The sequence below is a fragment of the Desmodus rotundus genome, chromosome 12 (genome assembly GCF_022682495.2).
Source record: "Desmodus rotundus isolate HL8 chromosome 12, HLdesRot8A.1, whole genome shotgun sequence".
Taxonomy (NCBI): Eukaryota; Metazoa; Chordata; class Mammalia; order Chiroptera; family Phyllostomidae; genus Desmodus; species Desmodus rotundus.
The window spans coordinates 34,353,762-34,371,314 of record NC_071398.1 but is presented as its reverse complement, the minus strand read 5'-3'; the positions used below and the strand labels follow the sequence as shown (position 1 = coordinate 34,371,314).

At 39.4% G+C, this 17,553-nt stretch overlaps 1 protein-coding gene across 4 annotated transcripts; it reads left to right on the top strand.

The window, feature by feature from the left end:
• Positions 1–202: 202 nt before the first annotated feature.
• ZNF181 (zinc finger protein 181) lies at positions 203–13,222 on the top strand. Of its 4 annotated transcripts, none has more exons than XM_053915256.1 (6): positions 203–585; positions 1,235–1,385; positions 7,419–7,539; positions 7,818–7,913; positions 8,895–9,067; positions 9,753–13,222. In XM_053915256.1, the coding sequence occupies exons 2-6, from the start codon at positions 1,377–1,379 to the stop codon at positions 10,944–10,946; spliced, it is 1,593 nt and encodes a 530-aa protein (XP_053771231.1). In that variant the 5' UTR covers positions 203–585; positions 1,235–1,376; the 3' UTR covers positions 10,947–13,222. The 4 variants fall into 4 exon arrangements, with proteins under 4 accessions (XP_053771231.1, XP_045041476.2, XP_045041477.2 ...); XM_045185541.2 differs by having other exon boundaries at positions 7,815–7,913; XM_045185542.2 differs by having other exon boundaries at positions 203–1,046; positions 7,815–7,913.
• Positions 13,223–17,553: the final 4,331 nt, after the last annotated feature.

Below are 17,553 nucleotides of genomic sequence, written 5' to 3'. Positions count from 1 at the left end.
TGGGTAACATATAGTCCAGGGCAAGTGGGCGCCAATACTCAAGGCCCGTCCCAGCTGGACAGCGTGGCAGGGGTTTTAGATGTGGGGAGCCCTTCCGCTGAATACGGCCAGTTCTTGCTCGGCACCAGCAAACACTGCCCCGTCCGGGAAGGAGGACCTCTGTGCGGAAGACGGAAGACCGAAGACCTTTAGCCGCATAGTCTTCTGGGAAGTGTAGTTTTGTGGTTCGGACGCAATGGTCCTCATAGCGGTACAGGGTAGCAGAGTTCACCAGAGGCTACGGTTGTTGTTTTCTCCTGACTCGGCCAGAGGGTCTCCGGGAGCCGCTCAGCAACTAGGGCTCGGGGCTGGGTAGTCTCTTTTCGCAGGGCGAGGAGACGGCGCGGACGCGGGGACTGCTGGGAAGCGTGGTTTTGCTGGAGGCGGCCGAGCGGGGCACCAGTAACTAGTGTCCCTGACTCGGGGAGTCTGAGACCTGCCGCTGTTCTGTGGTCTCCGCCCCTGATCCACTCGGCGGTAGTCCCTGGCCAGGCGGCGGAAATCTCCGTCCTAGAAGCTGAGAAGACTCTCGGCAGTGCAGTTCCCGTAAGGGGGCGACCATTGTCCACTCGCAGCTACCCGGCGCCTCGGGCACGCGGGTTTGGGCTTGAGCGGGTGCCGGGAGGACGGCCAGCGGGCCTCAGGCTCACCGCACCAAGCGCTGGGCACGGCCGCGAGACCTTGCTGTGCTCAGGGTCTTTCCCCTCGGTGTAAACGGAGGCAGGGCTTTAGCTTTCTGGGCTTCTCTGCCTTGCTCTGTAAAAGGGACATCAGGGTGGCACTTACCTGACAGAGCTCGCGAAAAGAAAATGGGAGAATGAGTGTAGAGTACGAACTGGAAGAAAACGCCATCTACAGTTGTTTTTATGTTATCCAGTGATGAAGCTGCGCTTTGCAGTTGTGTAACCTTGAACAAATTGCTTCAAAATGCCAAGTTTCAGTTTTCTCATCGTTTAAAAAAGAAATCTGGAATAATATGAATGCCCACCATGCACAGAGTAGTGAAGGTTAATTAAGCTCATGTTTAACATTACTACTGTTGTTTTATGAGTTTGTCCCATGTATATATAAACGTTGGTTTACATGAAGGTGGCACTTGGTAAATGGTTAGTTACCTCGTGCCAAGGAACACTCTGTTAGTTCAGGGACAGACTGGAGCCCTAGAAAATGATTCCCTTTGTGCTTTTCCATGCAGGTGTGTGGCAGAGCTGCAAGATAAGCCTGATTTTTCAGGACTGTGTTTTCCTGTTCTTAATCTGCCTTCTCAGGAAAGTCGCCTCCTATTAGACAAGAGCCTGAAAGGGGACTGTGTTGACTACTGGAAATTTTGCAAAGTCATGTTCCAGGTAAGTCAGTATGTCTCCATATCTTCCTGAAACACCTTTAAAAAAAAAAAAAAATCAGGACTCTTGAGTGTCTGCTTTCCGTCTTCTTCCAGTTCCCTCCTAACAAAGTGCATTTAGGGACAGGATCTATGATTCCTTTCATTGTAGCAAGGGATGGAGCTGAAGCACTCCCAGGTACTATGTTCTCTCAGTTTTTCCTCTTTTCTCCCAGTTTGCTGCTAGAAGTCTCCATAGAGTCTTGAGCAAAACTTTTTAAAATTACAACTAAAGATTCAAGTTGGGAATTTTAGGTTATTTGCTTTATGGTTGCTAAGGTTGTATCTTGTGGTCTCAATGGTTTATCATTTCTTTCAGTTATTAAGTCAAGAGATGTTTGGAGTCATCTTGTTCCTCCCTTTCTGTTATAACTCACAGTCAGGCACTTCAGTTAGTTCTAAAATATATACAGTATATATACAGAATCTGATCACTAGTTACCCTATCACTGCCACCACCACTGCCACCCTGGTGCAAGCCAACCTGGATTATTGCGGTAGCCTCCTAGCGGGATTCCCTGTTTCTGCCCTCGAAGCTCTTCAGTCTCTTCTCAATACAGCTGTCACAACGATCCTCTTACTATTTAAAATGCTGTTATTTCTCAGCTTAAAACTGTTCACTGACCCTAACTCAGAATAGAAGTCAGAGTTCTGTAGTGACTTAAAAAGCGCTGTACTATTAGACTGTTTATTACCTCTCTGATCTTATCTTTCTTCTTTGCCTCCTTGTTCCCTGTGGGCTCCAGCCACACAGGCTATGGCCTCTAGGCCTTGGAAGTTGCTGTCCTGTTTGGAATATTCTTTCCTCACGTATGCAAAGTCAGGCATTCTTACCTTCCTTGTATCTTTGCTCAGTGGTTACTTTCTGAGTAAAGCTTGCCTAACCACCTGTTTAAAACTGTCAGTCACCTTTCAACCACCACTTCCACTCCTCCATCACTGCTATGTAGTTTTCCATAACGCTTATCACTCAGTAGCTGTCACTATATGTTTTGTGTATGCATATGCTCATAGTTTGTTTCCTCCCACTGGGAAGTTTTTGTTTTCCTGTTTGTTGACTATTTTATCTTCAGTGCCCAGAGTGGTCCCTGGCATAAAATAGATGCTTACTAAATAGTTGTTGAGTGAGTGATGAAACAGTGGTGGGCAGAATCATGGGGTGGAAGATGAAGCCTACACAGGAGAAGGTATGAGTGGCAGATGTGCATATTGGGCACAATCTGGTTTCTTGGGAGTATTAGATAATTAGAATTGAAAAACAAACCCCACTATTCTTTTAAAAGTAAAAGCTAAAGTGAACTGACTGCCAAACTCATTCAGTGATTCATTTCCTCAACACTTCTGAAGTACATAGGAAGAATCTCACATAGGTTTGGGTGTATACTGACATGCAGGGCGCATGATCTAGTGCAGTACTGTCTAAGAGAACTTTCTACAGTAGTGGAAATAGTTTATATGTGTGCTGTCCAGTATGGTAGCCACCAGTCCCATATGACTCTTGAGTATTTGAGCTGTGACTAGAGTGACTAAGGAACTGAATTTTTATTTTATTTAATTTTTAATTTAAATTTTTATATCCAGATATGGCTACTATATTGAATAATGCAGGACTGGTAGAAAAATAAGAAAGTATAAGAAATTAAGATAGGTACTAGGACAAATATCCTGAGTTATTCAGGGGACAAAGATAATTGAACATCCCAAGCTGCCCATACAATTGAAGGGGAAGAAAGAGGAAGCATCCCTGGGAGAAGCAAGGCTGGAACTGGTTTTGGTGGCCCATAGTACCAGGGAGGCAGAGGTGGAAGTGAAGTTATACTGAACTAAGAGGACACCTTGAGCACAGGTGGTGAGGCCTAAGAGAGTTTTGCAACGAACTGCAAACATTTTGTAAAGCAGTGGTTCACAGGGGAGATTTTTGCCCCCCTTAACCCCACCCACGGAGGACATTTGCTAATATTTAGAAATATTTTTGGTTGTCACGACTCTGAAGGAGGAGGGGAGTTGCTACTAGCATCTAATGGGTAGAGGCTAGGGATGCTACTAAATATCCTAAAATTCAAAGGGCAGCTCTCCACAACATAAGAATTATCCAGCTAAAATGTAAGTAGTGCCAAGGTTGAAAAATCCTGATCTAAATAAAGAGCAGAGTATTAGTTAATGAGATTTATATGAGTTTTCTTCTTTAGACTTTTAATACAGTGACATTTTCAATGTGTTCAAAACTTAAAATATGAAATAACTTTGCATTGGTGGAATAAAACATAGTGTTTTATGCATTTAACATAGTTAACATAATGTTGGTAAGAGTAAATACAAATGGAAAAAAGAATTTTCCCTGGTGCCAAAAGGGAAAAAAGACCTTCTCCCCCTTCCTTTCCTTAGAATATTTCCTTGAGAAAAACCTGTCATTGTAATAAATCCTTTCCTGGTCTCCTTGAGCTGTTTGTAAATCTTTTTCAAAGTGAAATAAGACTCTGCCAATTTTACAAGGCAGTAAAGGCTTACTTAGGGCCTTGGAGCCATCTCTTTGCAATGATGCACCCTTAACTGCCTGTCTGTGGGAGTTTAGCCTAGCCTCCTGCCTCCAAGGTCTAACTTTCTACTTGTCATACACATATGAGAAGTTTTCTTTTTCTTTGGGGCAAAGGCAATTAACACAGATGGCTACCCCAATTACGAAGTGAATTTAGGATGAACTATGTGTCACAAGAGATGCTATTAAGTCCTCTCACTGGAGGACAAGTTATTTATTTTGAAAGCATATATGTAACGATTGTATCTACCTGGCTTTTTAAAGGGGTAAGATTTCTTTCCGTCCTTAAAATCTCATTAGTGATTTCCTGTGATGTGCATTACAGTCAGGTTTATTAATGTTTATTCAGTAATAAAGCCTGTGTCTTTCGTTTCTACATTGTAGAGATGATTTTCTGCTTGGCAGATATGGTTTTTAATTATTTCCCCAACACCTGACAAAGGTAAATTCCCACTTTAAAATCAAAGACCAGTGTCACTGGTGAACATACATGCCAAATATCCCAATAAAGTAATAGAACATTGAACTACATGTGGAGTGAAAAATTCACTGTAGCCAAACAATGTCTATTTCACCAGTGACAGATATTAATAATGCCATTTTATTTTTATTTTATTTTTTTAAAATATATTTATTGATTATGCTATTACAGTTGTCCCATTTCCCCCCCCACTCCACTCCATCCTGCCCACCCCCTCCCTCCCACATTCCCCCCTATAGTTCATGTCCATGGGTCATACTTATAAGTTCTTTGGCTTCTACATTTCCTACACTATTTTTACCCTCCCCCTGTCTATTTTCCACCTATCATCTGTGCTACTTATTCTCTTTACCTTTCCCCCCCTCTCCCCCTCCCCCTCCCCTATTGACACCCCTCCATGTGATCACCATCTCTATGGTTCTGTTCCTGTTCTAGTTGTTTGTCTAGTTTGCTCTTGTTTTTGTTTTAGGTGTGGTCGTTAATAACTGTGAGTTTGCTGTCATTTTACTGTTCATATTTTTTATCTTCTTTTTCTTAGGTAACTCCCTTTAACATTTCATATAATAAGGGCTTGGTGATGATGAACTCCTTGAACTTGACCTTATCCAAGAAGCACTTTATCTGCCCTTCCATTCTAAATGCTAGCTTTGCTGGATACAGTAATCTTGGATGTAGGTCCTTACGTTTAATCTTGGGTAGTGTAATTATGATGTGCCTTGGTGTGTTCCTCCTTGGGTCCAGCTTCTTTGGGACTCTCTGAGCTTCCTGGACTTCCCGGAAGTCTATTTCCTTTGCCAGATTCGGGAAGTTCTCCTTCATTATTTGTTCAAATAAGTTTTCAATTTTTTGTTCTTCCTCTTCTCCTTCTGGCACCCCTATATTTCGGATGTTGGAACGTTTCAAGATGTCCTGGAGGTTCCTAAGCCTCTCCTCATTTTTCTGAGTTCTTGTTTCTTCATTCTTTTCTGGTGGGATGTTTCTTTCTTCCTTCTGGTCCACACTGTTGATTAGAGTCCCAGTTTCCTTCACATCACTATTGGTTTCCTGTATATTTTCCTTTGTTTCTCTTAGCATAGGCTTCAATTTTTCATCTGGTTTTTGAACAGATTCAACCAATTCTGTGAGCATCTTGATAACCAGTGTTTTGCACTGTGTATCCAATAGGTTGGCTATCTCTTCCTCGCTTAGTTGTATTTTTTCTGGAGCTTTGAAGTGTTCTGTCATTTGGGCCTTTTTTTTTTCCTTTTTTTTTGTCTTGGTGCGTCTGTTACTTTAAGGGGCGGAGCCTTAGGTGTTCCCTGGGGCCGGGTAACGCTGGTTGCTGCGCTGTGATGCTATACGTTGGGGAGGGGCCGAGAGGGAGCAATGGCGCCCGCCTCACTCTCCTCCGGATTTCAATCTTTCACTCCGATACCCACAATCAAACCGGGCCCCTCTGGTGCTGGTTCCCGAGTGGGTGGGCCTGTACACACTCTAGGCCCCTGTGGGTCTCTCCAACGACCTCTCCCGTGAGGCTGGGAGTCTCTTCCGCTGCCTCCCCAACCCCCACGGGCGTTTTCAATCAGAGGTTTGAGGCTTTATTTCCCCACGCTGGAGCCCTGGGTTGCGGGGTCTGCTTTGCTCCCCGCCGTTTGTCCGGTTTATCTGTGTGCGAATGTGGGGCCCCGGGGTGCTACCCGCCACTCTGCCTGCCCGGCTCTCCACCACCCTGAGTCCGACCCTCTTGGTTTATCTGCGCAAATGTAGGGCTGCAGGGTCTGCTAGTGCTCGGACTGCCTGCCCCATTCGTCCCACACTCCGCCAATCTTGGTCCTGCCACAGTAACGTGAGTCCTCTCCTACCCGGTGCCTGTCTCCGCCCCTCCTACCGGTCTGGGTGAATGTTTATTTTGTATTTCCTTGGTGTCAGACCCCCTTGCCGTTCGATTTTCTGTCAGTTCTGGTTGTGCGAGGAGGCGCAGTGTGTCTACCTACACCGCCATCTTGGTTCCCTCCAATAATGCCATTTTAAATGCATGTTTTTACACATAGTACAATTTCACTAACCAGTAAACTATTATTGAACATTTAAACTTTTTCTGAAGTTTTGCTGTTTTAAATACCACCATGAATGAGTACTGTTTCTGGGAAGAAATCTGTTTCCTTAGAATATTTTCCTTGAAATGTGCCCTTTCATTCTTTACCTTTACTTTAAGGTCCTATTTTAAGGACTACTAATGTCACGAAACCATCGTCAGTCTTCTTGCCTAGCAAGTCCTAAATTATCCTAAATTATTTTAATTACAGATTGATTTTCAATACAAGGTTTAAGTATATGCCATAAATGGTTTTTGTTTTTTATAAATTATTTGTGTATATGTCTATCTTTAATATTAAAAAATGTCTTTTTAAACTCATTGGATTATTATTATTTTTAAAGATTTTATTTGTTTATTTTTAGAGAGAGGGGAAAGAAGGGAGCAGGAGGGAGAGAAACAATGTGTGGTTGCCTCTCTCACACCTCCCACTGGGGACCCAGCCTGCAACCCAGGCATGTGCCCTGACTGGGAATCAAACCAGCGACCCCTTATTTTGTAGGTCATTACTCAATCCACTGAGCCACATCAGCCAGGACTGGATAATTTTTTTTTTGAACCATAGTGGATCATCATTTTTATTTGTATGTAAGCTATAAAAAACACAGCTAAGCCCTTGACTATGTGCTATCAAATGTTGAATGCTGATTCTTAAAAATTTTATGATTCTATTCCCTTTGACAAAATTAACTTTCCTGAAGCAAAGCGCTTATATGTTCTCTCACTCTTATTGTACAACAATGCCAAGAACATAATTATCTTATTATTACTTAGATCAGATTTCTGATTATTGTTACAATTGCTGAATCTTGTTCCCTTTCTTCTACAACCAGGGTAACTTTACCGCTTTTCCAAAGACAGAAGAGGCCTGGGCTATGGTTGAGCCTAAATATGTTTACTGTTTCAGGTAACATTTAGTGATGTGGCCATAGACTTCTCTTATGAAGAGTGGGAATGGCTAGATTCTGCTCAGAGGGATTTATATAAGGATGTGATGGTGCAGAATTATGAGAACCTGGTCTCTCTAGGTAAGCATATTATAATTTTCTTACCTCCACCTCTGCCTCAATAGAAGAGATCTTTTTTTATCTCTCACTCTGAATTGATTGAAATCTTCCTGAGTAAATGGCTGAATTTCTCTTTCATGTTCCCAAGGAAATGTGTAGCTCTGTTGTACCCTGCCTGAAACTTACCTTCCCGTTTCAGCAAACATTTTCCCAACCTTCCTTTGGTCTTTTTTGTGATGATGGCATCTCTTCCCTGAGGACCACATCTCAAACAAGTTCTATATTTTTCCTGTAAGCAGGCCTTTTCATACCTAAGCCATATGTGATCACTTTATTAGAGGATGGGAAAGAACCCTGGATGGTGGAGAGAAACCTGACAGAAGATATGTTTTCAGGTGAGTCATGGTGAATCAGGCAAAAGAGGTCTTTGTTGAAGATGACTGTAGAAAGTGGGGGGCATTTTAGGATATTTTAGGGACACTGTCTTCCGAGATTCCCAAATGTAACAAAATTGAGAAATCCTTAAGCTTTGATTTCAAAATGACCATTCCTCCATCCCAAATTATCTTTCTGTATTATTCATGTCATCTAATCAAAAGTTTTTGCCTTCATAATAATTTAAATTATTTCATTTAAACAAAGTAAGGCAAATACTCTACTTAAAAGTCTACTTAAGGAAAAATATACTGATGGATTTAAGTTAAGAAAAGCTGTCAATTAGATGGAAAATCACTTTTCCACTAAGGATGAACTTCAAAGATTGAATGTAAAACATAAGTGTTAAAGGAAGTAAGGAATACGTAAGACAGTTTCTAAGAACAATATTTTCTAATATCCAATACAATTATGATTTTATACAGATCCTACATAAACTCACAAAAGCCTAAATTTTTGTGAGTCATAAAGTATATTTATATTATTTTGTTGTCATTGTAACTGTTTAATGCACTATAAATTCTCCATTTTAAGCATACTAATCTGACAGCAAATTGAGATTGACTGAAGTTTGTAGAGTCAAGGTTGTGAGACAGAATGTGTTCTTTCACATAAATATCAGCATAAAACGTTGACTTGGACTCTAGAATGACTTCTGCATTTTCTTTCTGAAAGTTTCATTTTTTCCACATACTGCCTGCTCTTATTTAACCTATATTCCTTATTATACTCTGCTCCTGCCTCTGTGAGCCATCTGTATTCTCTGTTCTCTGCTTTAACTTTTTTTTAGAAATCACTGAATATATGAGAGTGGTCAGAACCATGCGTTTTCGAGCTGGGGGAGAGTTGGGGCTTTATTTTTTTTATCTAATTCTATTTCTACCATAGAAACTTCCCAGAAGTGCAGAAAAGTAGTATTTTGCTTTCTTAATATATTTCAGATTGGAACTTAAGATGGGAAAACAAAGAATTATCAACGAAGGAGAATGTTTATGATGATGATTCAACCCAAACGGTAATAATAGGAAAAATTATAAAACAAAGTCATGAATTTTCAAATTTTAACAAAGTCTGGGAGTATATAGAGAAGTTGGAAGAGAAGCATGAAAATCAGGTAGAACATTTCAGACCAGTTACTCTCACCTTTAGAGAAAGTCCCACTGGGGAAATTATTAGGTTGGCCAAAATGTTTGTTTTTTTTTCTGTAAGGTGCTCTAGTGCTCTAGTAGTGCTTAGTTGTCTTTAACTGCATTTGAAAAAAATTTTTTATATTGTACTGTGACAGTTGTCATATCAGCATTTGACTTAAAAAAAACGTATCAAAATTGGTGAATTTTTGTGTATCCATTTTAATATTGAAGATGGAAGAAAATATGCAACATTTTTAGCATATTATGCTTTATTATTTCAAGAAAGGTAGAACACAACTGAAATGCAAAAAAAGATTTGTGCCATTTATGGAGAAGATGGTGTGACTGATTCAATGTATCAAAAGAGGTTTGTGAAGTTTTGTGCTGGAGATTTCTCACTGGACAGATGCTCCACAGTCAGGTAGACCAGTTGAAATTGATAGCAATCAAATCAAGTTGTTAATTGAGAACAATCAATGTTATACCATGTTGGATATAGCTGGTATATTCAAAATATCCAAATCAAGAAAGTTATTGGTGAAAATAAAAAATGTGTCTTTTATTTTATGGAAAACTAAATGAACTTTTGGCCAACCCAATGTTTACAAGTATAATACATGTAGAAGCCTTTACCATTTAAATTTAAAGTCTATTTTTTCTGAACTACAGAGAATTTCTGCTGAACGGAAATCACATGAATATGACATATTTAAGAAGAGCTTACTGAAAAAGTCATTGATAAAAAATGAGAATATCAGTGGTGGAAAGAAACTTTTGAATTCTAATTTAAGTGTGGCAGCCTTCAGCCAGAGTAAATCTCTTTCCATTCACCAGACTTATAATAGAGAGAAAGTCTATACATGCAGTGAATGTGGGAAAGCCTTTGGCAAACAATCAATCCTTAATCGCCACTGGAGAATTCATACAGGAGAGAAACCTTATGAATGTCGTGAATGTGGGAAGACTTTTAGCCACGGCTCATCCCTTACTCGACATCAGATAAGCCATAGTGGTGAGAAACCTTACAAGTGTATTGAATGTGGGAAGGCATTTAGCCATGTCTCATCACTTACTAACCATCAAAGCACTCACACTGGAGAGAAACCATATGAATGTATGAACTGTGGAAAGTCTTTCAGTCGTGTTTCACATCTCATTGAGCATCTGAGAATTCATACTCAAGAAAAACTCTATGAGTGTCGAATATGTGAGAAAGCCTTCATTCATAGGTCATCTCTTATTCACCATCAGAAAATTCATACTGGAGAGAAACCTTATGAATGCAGTGAATGTGGTAAAGCCTTTTGCTGTAGCTCACACCTTACTCGACATCAAAGAATTCACGCTATAGAGAAACAGTTTGAATGCAACAAATGTCTGAAAGTCTTTAGTAGCCTCTCATTTCTAATTCAGCATCAGAGTATTCATACTGAAGAAAAACCCTTTGAATGTCAAAAATGCAGGAAATCCTTCAACCAGCCTGAATCATTGAATATGCATATGAGAAATCACACTAGATTGAAACCTTATGAATGCAGTATATGTGGGAAAGCATTCAGTCACAGGTCATCCTTGCTTCAACATCACAGAATTCATACTGGAGAGAAACCCTATGAATGTATTAAATGTGGGAAGACCTTCAGTTGTAGTTCAAACCTCACTGTACATCAGAGAATTCATACTGGAGAAAAGCCATATAAATGTAATGCATGTGGGAAAGCTTTTAGCAAAGGCTCAAATCTTACTGCCCATCAGAGAATACATAATGGAGAGAAATTCAATGGTGCCATAAGTGTGGAAAAACCTTTAGATTATATGAATCACTATATGTGTGAAAAATCATGCAAAAGAGAAAGTGTATGAATGCAGTATTTGTTGTAATACAGTCCAGCATTGATCCTCCCTGATTCAGCATCAGAAAATTTATGTTGGAGAAAAGTCTTATGAATGTAATGGCTATGGGAAGGTCTTTAGTAATGGAACAAGCCTTATTGTCCAGAACTCACACTGTAGAGAGACCAAATGAAGGCAATAAATGTGAGAATGCCTTTAGCCAGTATTAATCCCTTAATTGATACAAGTGAATCATACTGTATGTACTGACATATATACACACACACACACACACACACACACACACACACACACATATACAAAAAAAATTGGGAAAGACATTAGGCAATATGAATTTCTTATAAAATTGTGCAAACAAAACTTATGTAAGAAATGTAGCAAAGTGTTCACTAAATTCTTATTTTCCTAGACATGGAATGTCTAGAACAACCTGATGTTCTGATACTAGAACAACTTGAAGGATGTAGGAATTATGCATAAATCCTTGCAGTGAAGCTATTTATAAACACTTTTACAGGAGAGCAAGCAAACAAGCATATTATAAGTAAATATGTATTTCTTATAGCAGTAGCTTGTAATTTTACTTGAGTCCTACATAGAAATTCTTTACTTAATAGGCATGTGAAGACATTTAGTCACCAAATGAATTGAGTAAAGGTTAAAAATTTGCAAATTAAAGCTGCAAAGAAGTAAAAAGTGGTGTGAATAAAATTCTTGGTCTCTAATAAAATCACTTGTACATAATAAAATCACTGTGACATTGATATTTATTTCTTTCAAGATTTTATCCATTCACTTTTAGGGAGGGGGAAGGAGAGGGGGAGACACATCAATGTGTGGTTGCCTTTCACATGCCCCCTACTGGGGATCTGGCTCACAACGTAGGCATGTGCCCTAGATTAGGAATTGAACCAGCAACCCTTTGGTTTGCAGGCTGGCACTCAATCCACTGAGCCACACTAGCCAGGGCACACTGACAGTTCTTGCAAAACTTTCTACCACTTTCCTCTTAAAGAATTAAGATGAGACTTACTACAACCTTTAGTGGGAAACTAGCAAACGTAAAAAACTACTCTCTGTGCTAAGAATGTCATTATTTTGGTAAGGACAATTCATAGTCTATTCCCAGCTGGATTAATTCACACATTTTGATTTAGTACAATTACCATGAGAACATAACCAAGAAACAACATACTATGAGAGATCAGAATAGGCTTCAATGTGGATGTGCTTTTTCAATCCTAAAAAATGAAGACCAAGTATGTAGCTGTGGACAAACACACATATTGGGGGTCACTGTAGACAAAGCAGACAAGTTCTGTTATGTTTGCTGCAGTTGGACACTCACGATCCAATGTCTAGTTTCAAGTTTTGTGGTTTAAGGCTATTACTGTTGACAGCATCACTAGTAATAGCAGTGGTCATTTCTCCCTCCATGAGTCATAGTTATAGGTGTTTACCTTGAAACTAATAGGCCAGAGTTTTCTCCACTACTTCTCCAGCCCACCCACTAACTTTAAAAGCATTATTTTCTGCAATATATGTCTTGAAATAAGAGTTTTGTTTTCTATAATGAACATTGAGAAATAATTGTGGTTTATAAGGAGGAACATTCAAATATACTAAGTTTTATGTAAGAAATGGAGTAGTCTTACTGGTCCCCATGGTTTCCTATCTTGGGACTGGAAAGGAACACAGATCAATTATTAAGATTGTATGGACACTTGGAGGTAAAGGGCAGTTTATATTTCAGGTTATGTTCTCTATGGCAGGTATTTCCATGCCTCCTTGTGCAAAATATCTTTCCCTTTGGCCATTCAGTTCCTTCAGCCTAAAATATTCCCCACATTCCCCTTATTACCAAACTTATTTGCCAGAGAGTACTGTTCACCTTTCAGAGTTCATTTTCGGTGTTACCCCAAGCTTCCTCAGGTAGTAATGGAAAGAATGAGGGATTAAAAAAAAAAAAAAAAAGACATAGAAAACAGTGACAGACATAAATTCCTCCTTTCCAGTAATTATTTTAAATATAAATGGATTAAACTCATGAATTGAAAGATGGATATTGGCAGAATGGGTTTTATTGTGTTTTTTAAAGATTTTATTTACTTTTAGAGAGGAAGAGGGAGAGAAACATTGGTTGCCTCTCGCATGCCACCAGCCAGGAACCTGGTCCACAAGCCAGGCATGTGCCTGACTAGAAATTGAACTGGTAACCTTTCTGTTTGCAGGACAATGCCCAACCCACTGAGCTGTATCAGTCAGGACCAGAATGGATTTTTAAAACAAGCCAAAAAAACCATGATCCATTCTATGCTGTACATAAGACTCACATTAGAACCAAAAACAAATAGATTTTTGAAAGTGAAAGAGTGGAAAGCTTTTTCATGCAAATAGTAACCAAAAGAGAGCTATGGTGTCTATACTAACATTAGACAAAAAAGGCTTTAAGTCCAAAAAGTTTAAAAGTGAAACAGAACGTCATTATATATTAATAAAATGTTCAAAATACCAAGAAGATATGTTATAAAAATTTACACATCTAATAACATACACATAAAAATATATGAAGCAAAACTTCACAGAATTGGAGAGGAATGGACAGCTCTACATTAACAGTGGGTGACTTCAATACCCCATCTTCAATAATGGATAGCTCAACCACACAAAAGAAAAAGAAATGGAGGACTTAACTCAATAAACTAACAACACCTAACAGACAAATAACACTACCCCAGAACTGTAGAATACACATTCTTCTCAAGTGCACATGGGACATTCTCCAGGGTAGACCATATATTAGGCCACAAAACAAGTATTAATAGATTTAAAAAGATAGATGTCATACTAAGTAGCTTCCTTGACAACAACAAGATGAAGTTAGACAATAAGAGAGGGAAAACTGGAAAATTAATAAATATATGGAAATTAAACTGCACTCTTTGTTTAAAAAGATTTTATTTCTCATGATAGGACACAAAGCAAGCCTCAACAAATTCAAGGCAATTGAAATCATATCAAGCATTTTCTCTGACCACAAGGGATTGAAACTAGAAACCAACCCCAAAGGAAAAAACCAAAAACACTCAAAATCATGGAGACTGAAGAGCATGCTATTAAACAATGAATGGGTCAAGAACGAGATTAGGGAAGAAATCAAAAACTTTCTGGAAACAAATGAAAATGAACTCACAACAACCCAAAACCTATGGGACACAGCAAAGGCAGTCCTGAGAGGGAAGTTCATAGCAATACAGGCCTACCTTAAGAAGATAGAAACATTTCAAACAAACAACCTAACCCTATGCCTACAAGAACTGGAGGAACAACAACAAAGACAGCCCAGAGCAAGCAGAAGGAAGGAAATAACTAAGATCAGAGCAGAGTTAAATGACATAGAGACTAAAAGCACAATTCTAAGGATCAATGAATCCAGGAGCTGGTTCTTTGAAAAGATAAACAAAATGGACAAACCTTTAAGTAGGCTCATCAAGAAGAAAAGAGAGAGGATCCAAATAAACACAATTAGAAATGAAAGAGGAGAGATTACAACTGATACCACAGAAATACAAAGGATTGTAAGAAATTACTACGCAGAACTGAATGCTAAGAAATTTGAAAACCTAGGTGAAATGGACACATTTCTAGAAAAATATAATCTTCCAAAACTGAATGAAGAAGCAGAAAACCTGAACAGACCAATAACAGCAGACGAAATTGAAGCAGTCATCAAAAAACTCCCAACACACAAAAGCCCTGGACCAAATGGTTTCACATGAGAATTCTACAAAGCATTTAAGGAAGAGCTAACCCCTATCCTCCACAGACTATTCAAAAAAGTCCAAACTGATGGAAGACTCCCAAACTCTTTTTATGAAGCCAGCATCATCCTAATCCCAAAACCAGATAAAGACACAACAAAGAAAGAAAACTTCAGGCCAATATTGCTGATGAACATAGATGCTAAAATTCTCAACAAAATATTGGCAAACCGCATCCAGCAATACATTAAAAAGATCATCCACCATGACCAAGTGGGATTCATCCCAGGGATGCAAGGATCTTACAATATTCGCAAATCAATAAACATAATACATCACATCAATAACTGCAAAGACAAAGATCACATGATCATATCAATAGATGCGGAAAAAGCATTTGATAAGATACAGCACCCATTTCTGATAAAAACACTCAGCAAAGTGGGAATAAAGGGAGCATTCCTCAACATAATAAAGGCCATATATGAGAGACCTACAGCCAACATCACACTCAATGGACAAAAACTTAGCGCTTTCCCACTAAGATCAGGAACAAGACAAGGATGCCCTCTCTCACCACTCCTATTCAACATAGTATTGGAAGTCCTAGCCACAGCAATCAGACAAGAAAAAGCAATAAAAGGCATCCAAATTGGAAAGGAGGAAATGAAACTGTCACTGTTTGCAGATGACATGATAGTGTACATGGAAAATCCTATAGACTCCACCAAAAAACTACTTCACCTAATAAGTGAATTTGGCAAACAGCTGGATACAAAGTCAATACTCACAAATCAAAGGCATTCCTGTACAGTAACAACAAAATTGCAGAAACAGAAATCAGGGAAAAAAAAAATCCCATTTGATATATCAACAAGAAAAATAAAGTACGTAGGAATAAACCTAACCAAGGAGGTAAAAGACCTGTACTCAGGAAACTACACAACACTGAAGAAAGAAATTAAGGAAGATACAAACAAATGGAAGCATGTACCATGCTCACGGATTGGAACAATTAACATCATCAAAATGGCCATACTACCCAAAGCAATTTATAGATTCAATGCAATCCCTATTAGAGTACCCATGACATATTTCACAGATATAGAACAAACATTTCAGAAATTCATATGGAACCATAAACGACCCCGAATAGCTGCAACAATTTTGAGAAAGAAGAACAAAGCAGGAGGGATCACAATACCTAATATCAAACTGTATTACAAGGCCACGGTAATCAAAACAGCCTGGTACTGGCATAAAAACAGGCACATAGACCAATGGAACAGAACAGAGAGCCCAGAAATAAACTCAAGTCTTTACAATCAATTAATATTTGACAAAGGAGGCAGGAGCATAAAATGGAGCAAAAACAGCCTCTTCAACAGATGGTGTTGGGAGATCTGGACAGCTACATGCAAAAAAATGAAACTTGATCACCAACTTACGCCATACACAAAAATAAACTCAAGATGGATAAAAGACTTAAATATAAGTCGTAACACCATAAAAGTCCTTGAGGAAAACATTGGCAGGAAAATCTCAGACATTCCACGCAGCAACATCCTCACAGACACATCCCCTAAAGCAAGGGACATAAAGGAAAGAATGAACAAATGGGACCTCATCAAAATAAAAAGCTTCTGCATGGCTAAAGAAAACAGCACCAAATTACAAAGAGAACCAACAGTATGGGAAAACATATTTGCTAATGATACCTCAGACAAGGCCCTGATCTCCAAAATATATAAAGAACTCATATGACTCCACTCCAGGAAGACAAACAACCCAATTAAAAAATGGGCAAAGGACTTGAACAGACACTTCTCCAAGGAAGACATACACAGGGCCCAGAGACATATGAAAAGATGCTCAGCCTCACTAGCCATCAGAGAGATGCAAATTAAAACCACAATGAGGTACCATCTCACACCAGTCAGAGTGGCCAACATAAACAAATCCAGAAACAAATGTTGGAGAGGATGTGGAGAAAAGGGAACCCTAGTGCACTGTTGGTGGGAATGCAGACTGGTGAGGCCACTGTGGAAAACAATATGGAATTTCCTCAGAAAACTAAAAATGGAACTGCCCTTTGACCCAGCAGTTCCACTGCTGGGATTATACCCTAAGAACCCTGAAACACCCATCCAAAAGAACCTGTGCACCCCAATGTTCATAGCAGCACAATTTACAATCGCCAAGTACTGGAAGCAACCTAAGTGCCCATCAGCAAATGAGTGGATCCAAAAACTATGGTATATTTACACAATGGAATTCTATGCAGCAGAGAGAAAGAAGGAGCTTATACCCTTTGGGACAATATGGATGGAACTGGAGAGTATTATGCTAAGTGAAATAAGCCAGGCAGTGAGGGACAAATACCATATGATCTCACCTTAACTGGAACATAATCAATAGAAGATAAAAGCAAACAAAATATAACCAGAGACATTGAAGTTAAGAACAATCTAACAATAGCCGGGGGCAGGGTGGGGGCAGTGGGAAGAGGGGATTACAGGAAGTACTATAAAGGACACATGGACCAAACCAAGGGGTAGGGTGGAGGTTGGGGAGGGAGGTGGGTTCAGCTGGGGTGGGGTGGAGGGATGGGGAGAAAAGGCGTGCAACTGTAATTGAATAACAATAAAAATTAAAAAAAAATATTTTATTTCTAGAGAGAGGGGAAGGAAAGGAGAAAGAGAGGGAGAGAAACATCAATGTGTGGTTGCCTCCTGTGTGCCCCTACCTGATGACCTGGCCTGCAACCCAGGCATGTGCCCTGACCAGGAACCAAACCAATGACTGACAGACCTAGGCAGGCCTAGGAGGAATGGAAAATCACCAGGCGGGAAACA